General features: G+C 37.5%; 1 protein-coding gene across 14 annotated transcripts in view; it reads left to right on the top strand.

Annotated features, from left to right (window-relative positions):
- Positions 1-14,582, top strand: part of SUGCT (succinyl-CoA:glutarate-CoA transferase) — a 349,368-nt gene that overhangs the window by 12,461 nt on the left and 322,325 nt on the right. For all 14 annotated transcript variants that reach the window (XR_014942655.1, XR_014942654.1, XM_085537628.1 and 11 more), the window contains exon 6: positions 3,284-3,404. Coding sequence is in view for 12 of the 14 variants with exons in the window: in XM_085537628.1 (XP_085393754.1) it covers positions 3,284-3,404 (121 nt within the window). In the remaining 2 variants the exon portion in view is untranslated. The remainder of the gene's footprint in view (positions 1-3,283; positions 3,405-14,582) is intronic.

The following is a 14,582-nucleotide window of genomic DNA, read 5'->3' as shown; positions in this document are numbered from 1 at the left end:
GCAAGAAGAACATTGAGTTTGGGACATCAGATACAAATAAGTATGAAGTGTAGGCCTAAGTCCTACAGAGAAAAGTGATGAATTTTAATAATTTTTCTTTATTAAGTAAAGTAGCTTGGTTAGAATAATTTAATTAGTAGTACCAAGCATGCAGAAAAACCTGTTAATCAGCAATCCAGGAGATTTAGCACATTGCTGATAAGACTCTTGTCCAAAGGTCTACTCTTTCATAACTGTGTGAATATTTTACAGCATAGTTACCATAAAATTATATTTTAGTCTGTATTCTGTTTCTGTATTCTGCATCGCTTGTAGCCTTGTTTTACTTTCTATTGCTTTTAACTCGCTGTTAACTGCTTTTCAAATAGTTGAATGTCTCACTGAACAAAACTTATTTTCAGTGATGATACGTGTCCTGATACTGTGCTCTGATATATATCTCTATATTATCTATCTATACCTATATAACTTGCATTTTAGAGTATTACTCAGCAATATTCAGAAACTTGATTTAAGAATCTTTGGGATATGTTTTCCCCAAGTATTTAGTTTTAACTTTTTAATTCTATGTTTATTCATGAAGGACTTGGGAAAATTCCAATGGTTGGGGAGCTGATGGCACTTTTCCTTTCCTCCTGGTCAGTGTAGTTGAGACAGTCATCATGTCTCCTGCATACTCTCACTGAATTGTGTGTATATGCACACACATTCCTCTTTATGGAATACTTGCTTTTTAAAAAAAAAAATAAAAAAATAAAAAATCCTGAAGGGACCAATAGTTTGCTTTGTCAAGTTAGTATCTTTGTTACATGTTGCTTATATTCAAATTAATGATTACTTTAGTGTTTATTATGCTTTTTTTTTTCTGATGTCCTGACATTTACCAATTGAGTGCATCAGTGTCCTATCTAGAACATGTAGTATTCTACATGTTGATAGTGTAGTGAATGTACAAATGGTGTGCTCAATGGGCTTGCAGGACATGTAGTTCAGTGTGCAAATTCAGTTGACCGAAGATTAGGAACCTTGTTGAATTTTAGGACTGCAAGTCCCTTTGTGCTTTAAGGACGTTCTGTAATTCTGAGCAGTTGGTTTGGATAGAGTCTGAATACAGTTCATGCCAATGGCAGAACCCTGGGTACCTATGCTCAGTGCAGTGAACACTGAAAGAGATATACTGTTCACTGCTGGCTTATATGTTAAAGCCTGTTCCGAGGTGTCATGAGAGCACCAGAGGCCAAGCTGACACAATATTTGTAAGATGTCTGAAATGTTACGCTCATCTCATATATATACATATAATATATATGCTATTAATCTTGGCCTAAATCATTTATCTTCACTTAGCACTGTAGTCATCCATGTGTGTTGCCACATCCAGAGTTATGGCACTTATTTATTTATTGTTACAGTAATGCAAGTCGTCCTCTTTTCCTCATGGCAGTTTGGAGGTGATGGTTCTTCAGTATGAGATGGACAGTAGCTCTCAAGTTAGCCCACGCTGTCACTCTGTATTGGATAGGTTATAAAACCCAGTGAAAGCAATTCAAAAGTTCTAATTAATTTCTTAGATGAATTTTGCTAAAACTGTAATATTACCAAATGTAAAAGTAATTATATATAGACTATAAAGGATTAAGAGAGCAAATAAAACCCCTCAGATCTATTTTACATAAATATGTACCATTAAAGATCAACAGCCTGCTCTCAGTGCATTGCCACTTCTTTGCAGTGGGTGAGCTGTCTGGCACAGAAGATTGGGACAGTCAACAGACCACTCCGGGCTTCTGTTTTTACTAGCTAAAGCTTCAGCTCTTGCGGAACCCTTGATCTTCTTGAGAACCTTCCTGTCACAAATGCTGGCTTTTTAAGTAACTGCTATGAAGTTATGGTATTGTCACATTCACAGGGGCATGAATTAAAAACAAAACAAACAACAATAACAACACAAAAAACCCACAAATAGTTGTTTAGAATTTTGAGATTTGCTCATATTATTGTAATTGTCAAAAACTGGCACTCCTAGAGTTCCTTGACCCAGACTCTTAGAAAATAATTTACCACATGCATTTAAAAATACACTTTTACTGTATGCTGAAGTTCATTTCTGTAAATGTTACTAGCATCTCATCCATGCATCTAATTAAGCCATTCATAATTTACATGGCTTCTTGTCTGAATGGGAATCAGTTTCTGTCTTTCCTGTAAAATATTTGCTGGCTTGGCTGTTTCTTTGGCCTTAAATTCAACTAAACAGGCTACATGCTAGAACAAAAATGCTTATGACTGCAGATATGATGACAGTAATTTATGGAAGCTGGCCCAGTGTGCTGTGTATATTGATCAGACAACTGCATGGTAGTTCCAGAGAATTTGACTCTGATCATCTTGAAATAACATTAAGAAATGAAAAGTTTTAGGTCATGCTTATAGATGTATGTACAAATATGTTCTTGTCAGGGAGTATTTAAATTCCGGGAACAAGCAACTGAACTGAAGAAGAACCTTAACCTCTACAACTCCGCCAAGTAGTACATATTTATTTTCAAATGTAGTTCTCTTGTTTCAGAATTTCTTAATTAATATTAATTCTACTGAAATATGTACAAATATTTACATGCTTAACTTCTCTAAGAATAAAAAGATGTAATTTAAATCCCATCAGGATCATAGGTTAATTTTTAATCTCAGTATGTTTTGGACTAGGTTATTTATTCATATGTGAGGCAGAAAATCCTGCTGCAGAACTTTATAATTGAGATGACCTTAAGATTTAGGTTAAGATTTTAACCTAAAAAAAATTTCTGGGCTCCATGTTTTGCTCCCACATACAGAAAGAGGTATGTGTGTGTATGTATATGTGTATATATATATATATACGTGTGTGTTTATATGTCTGTGTGTATATATATATATATATATATGTATAGCTTCTGTTTACAGCTGGTTTCAAGCTGTGTGTGAGTATAAAGTGGGTGACTGTTATGTATATTTTAATCAAGATTTTGGAAATCAGTGTGACTCTGTTAATACAATTACATTACTGTTTTGTCTAATAGATTTAGAATTCTTATAGTTCCTTTTCTATATACACAGCATCTCTAATGTGTAGTTTGCAGACATATGTAGTCTAACATACCAAAAAAATCTCTTCAGGTTTGAATTCTGTTCTGTCAGAAGGACAGGAACCATCTTGATTAGTGGTACTTCAAGCTACATGAGGAATATATTGAACTTTTGGAAGCTTGTTAACAAATCTTACACATCCTTTTGTTTTCTAAAGCTTGCAGCTGTATCTGATGTTTTCGTGGAAAACTACATCCCTGGGAAACTGGCTGAAATTGGCTTAGGTTATGAAGACATTAAAAAGATTGCTCCTCACATAGTGTACTGTTCGATAACAGGTATTGCACTTTCAGTAATTTGTGTTATCTACTTTACTCCTCTTACCTTGTTATAAAAGTCATGTGATTATATGAATGTATTATTTTGATGTTGGTCAAGATAAACTGAAAGAGAAAAGAAGTTTGATTTTAATTGAAAGACGTGTATAGAAAAACTGAGAGGCAGCAACAATGTCAGTATTTTGTAAGTTGTTCAGCAATGACATTATCACACTGCCATGTTCAGATAGTCTTGCGAAGGGTCTACGCTGGCTGGATTCCTTCTGTGTTGCTTTGAACAGATTGATTTATATATATATATTTTTCTGAACAGTTTTACTGTACTAATTTATGTGTTGCAAATTTCCAGTCTGGTAATTTCAGTGTTCTTTACTGCCCCTCTCTCTTCAGACTTATCTAGCTGTATGTTCATGGAAGGGCTGTATGTTCATAGGTGTTCTCCATTACTTCGCTGCAGACTGCTCGATAGCTGAAATGTAAGAGGAGTTTTTTAGGTGTTTTAGAAATGGAAGGAGGAATGAAAAGGCAGTAGGCATGTGAACGTTAGAATCTGTACACATATGGAAATCAGTTGAACTCTGAAAAATCACTTATTTGAAGACCTAACACAAAAAATATACTTAAATGACCTGTGCATGAGAAGTCTATGGTTGAAGTACAAATAAAACAAAAAAAAATTACAAATATTTGAAGACCAATTTAAAATATTAGTTGCAAACAGGCAATTCCTGGATGTTTGTCATTTGGGAACCAAACAGATTTTTAGAATATTTATCGTGCTCTTATGGTAACTGTCTTTAAAAAAACCAATGAGAGCAGAAAGGCTATTATGTTCAGCACTTGCTGAGAAACTCCTGTTAAATCTTTCTTTACATATATTTTTAGTTTGTTTTGTGGTGAGTTACCATAGTGTCCTTCATATTTTCTTATGCATGTAATTTCGCAGTCAGAATTTACTGAGTGTTTTTCTTTTTTTTTTTTTTCTGGTTGCTGCATCTATAGTTAATGAAAGAATAAATTGATACCCATGCTGCACTTTATTTGTTATAGGTTGGCCTTTGATTTAGTAAATCTATTTATCCACTCATTGCACATGACAACTTTTGAGTACTTTTGTTTTGCTGATAGGTTGTAGATCACTCGAAACTTAATGTGTTCAGTTTATTTCCTTGGAAACTTTACCAGGTACAAAGAGCACAATAACTCTGAGAGCAAATTCTCATCTACAAAACACTATTTTTCTACACAGTCACCACCATTAGCTGAGCACTTTCACCAGTGATGAACAAGGCCCTATGTGCTGTGCTTGTGAAAATCTGCATCAGTGGAGGTGACCTGCTATTTCACAGCTGCTGTGATGGCATAATTGCTAGGAAAATACACATCTAGTCCATCTTTCATCAGCCTGCCTGAACAGATGGAAGTCAGAAGGTGCTAGATCTGAATTATATAATGGTTGTGGTAGTACAGTCCAGCTAAGATTGGCAATGTGCTTCACAGTCTTCAAAATGGTAGGGGACCTGGTATTATTGTATTGCAAGAAAAAGGCTGTCTTCTTTATTGACCTGACTCTGGAAGTTTGAGCTTTAAGCTTAGTTAACATCACAGTGTAGTAGTTAGAGTTGATTTAGAGTTGATGGTTTGTTTGGAAGAATCCCTTTCCTATCCCAAAAGACAGGGCACATCACTGTACCTGTTGAGGGCTCTGTCTTGAATCTTTTCTTCAGTGGGGAATTCCCATTTCACCACTCCATGGTGAAATGATATTCTAATGTTGCCACCATCATTTCCAACACATTGAAACTGATCCTCAGCTCTGTGTGCAGTTCCCTGGTCTTAATCTGCTGATTTGTATGGGTGAACTGATAGAGCTGTGAATCATTTTCTGGTATGAGATGTGCATGGCTGTCCAGAATGTGATTTGTCTTTCACATCACAGATGCTACTGCTGAAATGCACCACCCAGTGTTTCACTGCGTTCATGTGCACTGTTTGGTCTCCATTAATGTTTAGCAAGTGTCAATAAATGTAAATGGGTGTGATTTTTTTTCTTAGTGGAGGATTTCAGTGACATACCTTTTCTTCAGACACACTTCTGTGTCAGATACCATTTTGTCAGACTGCCTCTCTGCTACCATCTGTCACACATCAACAACATTTAACACATTGTTACAGGAAGGTTCAAATTCTACAAGTAGTATACTACTAATGTCCGCCTCTGATGTTTTGGGCCAGGATAATAGAATAGGATGTATTACTTTCAGAGTACCTCTCAGCGATTAAAAACGTTGACTTAAGTAAAGGGCTAAGGAAAGGTATTTGGCAGTTTCACAGAAATGCAGAATTGCCTAGATGGAAAGGACCTTTTGAGATATGTAGTGCAATTCTCCTGTTCTAACGAGGTCAGCTGTATTGGATTCCCCAGAACCATGTCCCCCTGGTTTTTGAGTATTTCCACAGATGGAAAGCACTGCATCCTCTCTGGACAACCTGTTCCAATGCTTGATGTTCTCACAGCAAAGAGTGAATATTTTATTGTGTTATGCTGCAGGTCATGTGAATTTTTGTCCATTGCCTCTTGTCTTGTCAGTGGGTGCTACTGAGGAGGGTCTAAGTGTCTCTCACTCATTACCTCCCATCAAGTATATTCATTGGTAAGATTTATTTATTTATTTCCCTGCCCTGGAGTTTTCTCTTTTTCCAAGCTGAAGTCTTAGCTCTTACCCTCTCCTGTGGGTGAGATGTTCAGATGTTCCAGTCTACTATGTGTGCCCCAGTGGCGCAGTGGTAGGAATGCCGCCTTGCAACACCAGGGCTCAGGGTTCGAATCCCCCCTGTGGCGCAAGTGGTAGAAGTGCTGCTCTGCAGCACAGAGGCTTGAATCCCGGGAGTTGGACTCGATGATCTCGAAGGTCCCTTCCAACCCGCACGAGACTATTACTATTACTATCATCTTCACAGAGTAGCTGAGGCTGGCTAGGCCCTTTGGATCCATTTGCTCCAACCCGTGCCCTAAAACAGGGTCACTCGGAGCAGGTTACCCAAGCATGCGTCCCAGTGGCTTTTGGAGATCTCCAGGGAGGAAACTTCACAGTCTCTCTGGCTAACCTATGGCACTTTTCCATCACCTGCTCAACACAGAAGTGCTTCTTCATATTCAGAAGAAACCTCCTGTTTGTGCCCATTGTTTCTTGTCCTGGCTCTGGCCACCCCTGAAGAAAATCTGACTCCCATCTTTACACTTTCCCTTCAGGTATTTATGTGCATTTCTTATATCCCTTTTAGCCTCCTTCTCCAGGCTGAACTCTCCCTGCTCTCTCAGCTCCTCTTTATAAGAGAGATACTCCAGTTTCTTGATCTTCTTGATGGCCTTTTGATCTTTGTGGCCCTGTGCCGGACTTTCTCCAGTAAGTCCATCTATCTTCTTGTGGGGGGTCTGGAACTGGCTGCAGTACTGCATGTGTGGCCTCACCAGTACAGAGTAGATTAGAGGGATCACCTGTCTTATACTGTTGATGCTCTTCATAATGCAATGCAAGATTCTGTTGGCTTCCTTTGATACAAGGGTGCCTGCTTACTTAAGCTGACTTAAATGTTCTCTAAATGACTTCATCTCTCCTGCAGGCTTTCATGCTTTCCGTCTGGTCTCAAGGGCCCAGGACTCCTGGGGCTAGCATTATAGGTAAGGAAAGAGGCAAAGAAAACATTAAATACCTCTGTTTTTTCCTTGGAAGGGGAAGACCTGCTGGAGAGAAGCTCTGCAGAGAGGGACCTGGGCGTCCTGGTGGACAACAGATTGACCATAAGCCAGCAGTGTGCCCTTGTAGCCAAAAAAGCCAATGGCATACTGGGGTGTATTAAAAAGAGCGTGTCCAGCAGGTCGAGGGAGGTGATCCTCCCCCTCTACTCTGCCCTGGTGAGGCTTCATCTGGAATATTGTGTCCAGTTCTGGGCTCCCCAGTACAAAAAAGACAGGGATCTCTTGGAAAGAGTCCAGCGGAGGGCCACTAAGATGGTGAAGGGCCTGGAGCATCTCCCCTATGAGGAGAGACTTAGGGAACTGGGTCTGTTTAGCCTTGAGAAAAGAAGGCTGAGAGGGGACTTGATCCAGGTTTATAAATACCTGAGGTGTGGGAGCCATAGTGGTGAGGCTGGTCTCTTTTCAGTAGTGTGTGGGGACAGGACTAGGGGTAATGGGATGAAAGTACAGCATAGGAAGTTCCGCACGAATGTGCGGAAGAACTTCTTTACAGTGAGGGTGACAGAGCACTGGAACAGGCTGCCCAGGGAGGTGGTGGAGTCTCCTTCTCTGGAGATGTTCAAGACCCGCCTGGACGCCTACCTGTGCGATGTGGTGTAGGGAGCCTGCTTTGGCAGGAGGGTTGGACTCGATGATCTCTAGAGGTCCCTTCCAACCCCTACAATTCTGTGATTCTGTAACTTGTAACCATTTTCCCTTCCCCATTCAACAATAAGCCTATGTTTTAACTAGTTTTCCTTCTGCTGCTATGTACTTACAGCATTGTTTCTTCCTGCCCTTCACATCCTTTGCCAGATTCTCCAGTTCAGCCCTGGCTTTCCTAGCCCTATACCTGCAGTAATGCAATTTGAAAAGAAAGAAATGATTTATTTCTAAACTCTGTGGCCTGATTCAAGGCATTACAGCTCAAAATATATTTCGTTTACTACTATATACAAATATCCACTGCCCTTTTTCATTTTTATTTCTCTGGGAAGAAAGCCAGAAGTTGATTAATATAGCTTGTTTTGTTAAAAAAAAATAAAATAATAATTAAAAAAAAAAAAAAACAGTGAAAAGGAGATCAAATGAAAAATATTTCTGACAAAAACTGCATAGTGTAGCAGCTTAGGTTTATATATGAATGCCTATGGAAAAAGATCAGGATAATTTTATTTTTTTTTTTCATTATAAACAAATTAGGTTAGACAGCAGAGGAGATGAGTAAAAGCATTAAAATGTTTTTATGGGAGTTAATCTACATACATTTCAATTTATTACTGGCAAAGTCAGAGGAGTTTCTCAACTTGAGCCATTTTCCTTAAGGGACTAATTTGATAAGCTTTGTTAATCTGAATATCCAGCACATAAAGCTGTAGAACAACTTGGTAAATGAATACATATTAATCACTTGTATCAGTGTATCTGAGCAAGGTGAAATTTTGGTTGGAGCCTGTTATTAATATGCATACTCACTTTGCCAATGAAAACTTTCTAAAGCGTAACTGACGATATCAAGATGTTAATGTAAACTTACAAATTAACTCTCCTTTTTTGAGGAAGACAGGATGTAATCAGTAATGGTTTGCACCTCTCAGCCATGTTGCTTGCTATTTACAGCGTTCAAACACTTTTGCCCTCCTAATTTCTTAAAAGGAGAGGCTTATAAAAATAGTGGGACTTTCGGCATGGAAATCTGTCTTTAAGCAGTGTCCTGATTGTTTTAGTGTTAGGCATTACAGTATTTGACCAAAGAACTCCTACAGGTTTATGTGAGTTAATTGAGGTGTGTGAGTTGGATGCCTACTTTTGTGAGAGAATGGTGTGGGAAATATTTTAACATTGCATCCTGGAAGACCCTCAAGAAGTGCTCACTTTCTTCCCCGCTATAGGCAGGAGCTGTGCTTGCCACAACATTTGAGGGTAAGGATTGGAATTAAAATGAAAGATTGGAATTAAGTGGAATGAACCTTTGACAAACTGATTTCTTGTAGGTAGTTGAAAACTTAGAAGTAATATTTCAGGTGGGGAGAGGCTGAAAAGACAGTCCCAGATTGTTTGGTAATGCCATAAAAAGTTACATGTATATAGAATGCCTCACTAGAGATATGGAAAATATGAGTTAAGAAAGTCCTAAAGGGGTCTGCTTGTCAGATGTAAGAGATGTGCTGGCCTAGAATATTGGATTAAATGGACAAGTTGTCTTCCCAAATGTTGGAATCTGTTAAGACAAATTATCTTGGTTACAGAAACCCCTATTACATCTAAACATTGAGATTTCATCCATCATTTTGCACCTCTTTTACAGGCTGTTCAAGAGATAATAGAAATATGTTATTTTTCAAGCCCTTTTTGGTTTACAGGTCCTGTGAAGGATAATGGATACACAATGTAACATGAATTATGCTAGAAGGTCTTTGAACAGCAGATTGGACTGGTTTATGTGTTAACTTAGGCAGTTTCAAATATGCTTTTTAGAGATATGTTTTATGTATTGTAACTATTCTTAACTGACAAAATGATTTTGGTCATTGTTAATGAGTATCATGACCTCTATTACATTGAGATATGGGAATTGAGAGAGACATTTGGCATAACAGTTGACAATAAATAACTAAGAAATAAGTGTGTCCAGTGTGTCAGAATCAGGGTGTTTTCCCAACTTTAATTTTTTTTTTTTTTCTTGACATGCAGTCTACATGCTAAAGACATTATAGCAGATTCATTTAATAAATTATAAATAATTACTGTATTTTACTTCCCTTAGCCATTTAGTTAACTCATTAATGGGACTAGAAGTCATCTGGACTATCTTCATTTCTTATTTTTGGAAGCATATTGCCTTTCAAGTTCAGGCATCATAGGTATGGAACGCAATCAATAAACAAATAATTTGATGGAATCAGCTTCACCCTACAGCATAACTTGTGTAGCAGCTGTGGTCAAGATGTCATTGAGTTTCTTTTGAGTCTCATTCAGTTATTGCATGCAAGTATAAATAAGTGAAGTTGGATATTAAAACTTCTTTTTCTCTTTAATATGAGGAGCCATTTAAAAAAATAGAAAATAGTTCTGACTCTAGACTGCACTATTCTTCCTTTGTGCTATTCCAGAGGGTGCGTGCTCAATTTATGCTATTTATTATTTTAGTCTTCTTTTAAAAAAGTATAATCTCCAGTTGTTACACTTTGGAAGAGTGGCATTTTCACTTTTCAAAGACTTATTTGTGACAAAGCAGTGTGAAAATATGGGTATTGGATTTGTCTTAAGAGTTTAGAGTCACTAACTAGTAGTAAGTACTAACTGATATGGATTTTCTTTTTAAAGATTTGCTGTCTAGAATGATTTTGTTGCTGGTTACAGTGTGGGTAGCAATGCTGTATTTATGGTTACATTAATTGCCAGATCCTCGTAGTAGATCAGATGCTGAATGAGTGTATTCATTGTGATCTATATTTGTGTCCTGTTACATAAGAATTTCTACCTTGTACTGCTGGATGTCAGCCTGATGGAGCTGATCTGTTCTTGGGGCATAATGCTTTGGTCGTGTGATCATGAATGGTTCATATGTGCCCTATGTAATTTAATAACACCTAAATATGTGAGTTGTTCTGAAAGTGACACTTCCTATTTATTTCCACTGAAACTACATCAGTTAAGAAGAAGGTCGTAACATTATTTGATAGAGCAAATTCTTGGCTACAAAACACTAATGGTGCTGACTATGTTGAAAAATAGCTGTGCATTTTTGCCAGCAAAGAGTAAGAGCCTGCATGCTTGTAAAAAGCCCGTATCAGCACAGGTTAACCAATGTGGCTATTGCCACTGCTGAAATGCATCAGCTACGACCTCACTATGCACACATCCTCTGTTCAGTCTTCATAAATGTTCAGTGAGCATCCATGAATGGCAACAGGTACTGTTTTTTCTTCACAAAGAAATTCAATGACACACCTTTGCTTCAGATGCACTTCAATGTAAGACACTGTTTTGTTAGACTGCCCTTCTGCTGCCAACTGTCCTGCGGCAACATGTAACAGGATATTGGTAGGAGCCTTACTACTGCAATCTGCCTCTGACATCATGAGCCAAGATAATAGAAAAGGAGGCATTACTTTTGGAGCAACCCTCATCTATTCCTCTATATTCCATCCATTCAGAAGTAGATTGCACTAGCCTGCTCTCTGTTTCCTTTGGCATCCCTGCTCTAATATGTGGGATTGCTGAAGAATTTGGTTTAATCAGTTCCAATTATATTTCTGCATAGTTCCTCAAAGCTTCATTTTCTCTTCACTTTTGGTGACCTGAGGACTAGTGTTTCTATTCTGCCTTGTGTGTCCCACCTACAGGAGAGAGAATATGCTCTTTGCTATCCTTATGCATAATAGGTGTGAACAGTAGCTAAAAATCAAAACTGAGCTTGAGGATACTTAGTCTGTGGGGACAGTGTACATGCACTTGTTGGAATGAACCACTGGAACATGTGGTGTGGTATAACATGTGCATCACAGACTGACTGTGTAGAGATTTTAGCTTTGAAGTGCTAATGTTTTTCACTGGGAAGTGTGTATTTCCCACCATTCACCATATCTTGAAGCTGGATTCTGGCATTCGTCAAGGTCAAAACAAAAGAAAACCTAGTAGTATTAATAATAGAAAAGCATAACCATGACAAAAGGTTTCATGATTTTTATATTTGTTTTTCTCAAGTCTTCGCTATAAAGAATAGGAATTCTCAGTATTTTTAAGCAAACAGCTGTAAGATGTTTGTTTGTTTTCCTTACATAGCTAAACAAACCAGCTTTATCTCTGATTTTGTGCTTAGGAACAGAATGATCGTTCTGTGAGAAGATACTTAAAATTCTTGGTTTTGTATAGCTTAAAGGTCAGGATTGGACCCTACTACATAAAATGCTTTTTGTTACTGGCTAATGTGTGTATGTGGGTGACTGGTTTACCTGAGTAGGCAGACATTGTAGCAGAACTGCTACAAAGATGGCTGATGAGATGGCTGCTCTGAAAGTAGTACCTCCTATTTTATTATGTTGGCTCACGATGTCAGAGGTGGATGTTGGTGATATGGCAGTAGGGGTTGAACCTTCCCACCAGTATCATGTTTTATTTTGTTACTCCGTGACAGAGGGCAGCAGAGGGGCAGTCTGACCAAATGTGTGTCTGACATGGATGTGCATATGAAGCAAAGGCATGTAATTTATTTCTTCATGCAGAAAATATTGCATTCATATTAGTTGACTTTTGCTGAACATTTATGAAGACCAAACAATGGATGTGAGCCCAGTGAGGCAGTGGGTTGTGCGTTTCAGTAGTGGCAACAGCAGTGCGAAAAGTCAAGCCACATTTTGGACAGCCAGACACACAGCTCTTGCACTATGCATTGAAGAGCATCTCAGTCAGCTCATCTGTGCAAATCAGCTAATAGCAGTGACTATGTTGAAAAATACTGTTGTGCAGTTTCTATCTGTTGTAGTTTCCATGGAAATAAAAAGGAGGCATTACTTTCAGAGAAATCCATACATAATCTGGAAGACACTCCTTAGAGATCAGATGATGTGCTACTTTATATTCAGACTGTAGCATTTTTCTTAAATGAGAGTACTCTGTTGATATGGAACTGCCCCTTTTCTAAATGTTGGACGGTTGTAAATTATTAGTGACAGTAAACTGAAATGCGATGTAATTTTTCAGGAGTCCAGGGTCATTTTTGGGAGAAGACATAGGTAAGCCAGATGTTATCTCCATTTTGGTATTCTGGAAGTCCTGATCAGTAAACCAAGTTTCTTATCCAAACGGCTCTGACTCAACAGATCCAGCCCTACTACAGCTTTATTTCCCAATGTTTCTCTTGCTTTGTGAACGCTCTCAAAGTTACAGATTATGTTCTCATTCACAAGCTGGCCTTACTGGTGAGCATAAGCTTACAACTTGTTTAAATACAATATATTTTGGCAGTTCTGTTGTTCACTTTTGCTTAAGTTTTTGAAAATTGGCTGGTTCAAGAAATAATAATGGGGAAGTGGCTGTTTATTACTCAGTATGATCTGTGCAGTTCAAGTAAGAAACTCACAGTTTATTTCTGGACAGGAGGGGGCACTGTTGAAAAGGACAACATTATTTTCAAATCAAATCACTTTTTTCTTTATGCCTCTGGAGGCAAAATGTTTAGAAAGACGTTGAATTTTGTACTTTTCCTTGAATGTTGAAAGCTTCTGCTCTCCTGTTCCCCTGCTCTGTTAATTATTTTTGATGGAACTGTGTGTGCTTTTCTCTTGTACACGTTTTTCTGTAGTTAGAATTCCTTGTGTTTTTTTTTTTTTTTCTCTCCTCTTCATACCTTCTTCTCTAGAAAGCTAAGTAATGCTTTGTATCATAAGCAGTTTGCTTTATGTGCTGCTTGTGACATTACCCAATCTCTTCTTTCAATATTCTTTTCCTCCCATTCCATTTCTTAAAGCACTACCACTTATTTTTCTGCCTTTTAAGTAATTTTTATTTCTGCAGGAAAGGAGCATAGTGCTGTATTTATGTGTGGGATTGAAGGCATGATGATCTACTATGCAGAAATATTTATACCTCAACTAAAAGGAAGTTAAAAAAAATACTTTTATTAAAAATTTATCATTGTAAGTGAGAATACTTATTCCTAATTTACAGTCTGTACCCTGAAGAGCTTTGTCTTAACTCTGATTTTACATTTGTGAATGAAAAATTTACAGATTTAAATTAATACTTTGTAAAGTACTAAACCGCACTGAACTGTTAATTGTACTTGTTAGTAAGTAGTTGTGTTATAAACAGGCAAAAATTAAGATGAAATAAAGGAAAAAAAAAAAGGAGGAATTGTGTATCATCTGAGTTTCAGATGAGACTAAATCTGGAATTGTTATACATGTGCCTTTTAAGTGTATATACTTAAAGGGCATAAGACCAATTAAGGAACACGTTTCTTCAAATTTAAGTGCGTCTTATGCATCTCGAGTGATTCTAATTAATCCAAGAAGCAAAATGGTTCTTTACCCACCTACCTAGAAGATAGTGATAACTCAAAATAACCAACATTTGGTACTTTCCAGTACATCTGTTTTTGTACTAATGATTTCTAGCTGCTTCTTATGAGAAGATATAATTTTGATGCACATCCTACTTTGACTCCAGTATTTTCATAGCAGAATAAAAAGCTAAAAAACAGTCACAGTGTGCTTTGCTGGGCAAAGGCTAGTCAAAGCAGGAATAGTCTGAATTAGATGATAAAATAAGCTGAGTATCATGGTTTCTGTCAAAAAAAAGGGTGTTAAAAATAGATTTTCAACAGATCTATTGTTTTCTAATAGTAGAAGATGCTGCACACAGAATAAATATATTGATAAAATAGATTGTTCCGATACTGAAAAGCAAATCAAGGCTCTTGAATGTTAGTTTTT

This window comes from Coturnix japonica, chromosome 2 (assembly GCF_054131305.1).
Source record: "Coturnix japonica strain WE chromosome 2, WE-NBRP24, whole genome shotgun sequence".
Classification (NCBI taxonomy): domain Eukaryota; kingdom Metazoa; phylum Chordata; class Aves; order Galliformes; family Phasianidae; genus Coturnix; species Coturnix japonica.
The sequence above is the reverse complement of the archived record's forward strand: the minus strand, read 5'-3'. Positions and strand labels throughout refer to the sequence as shown.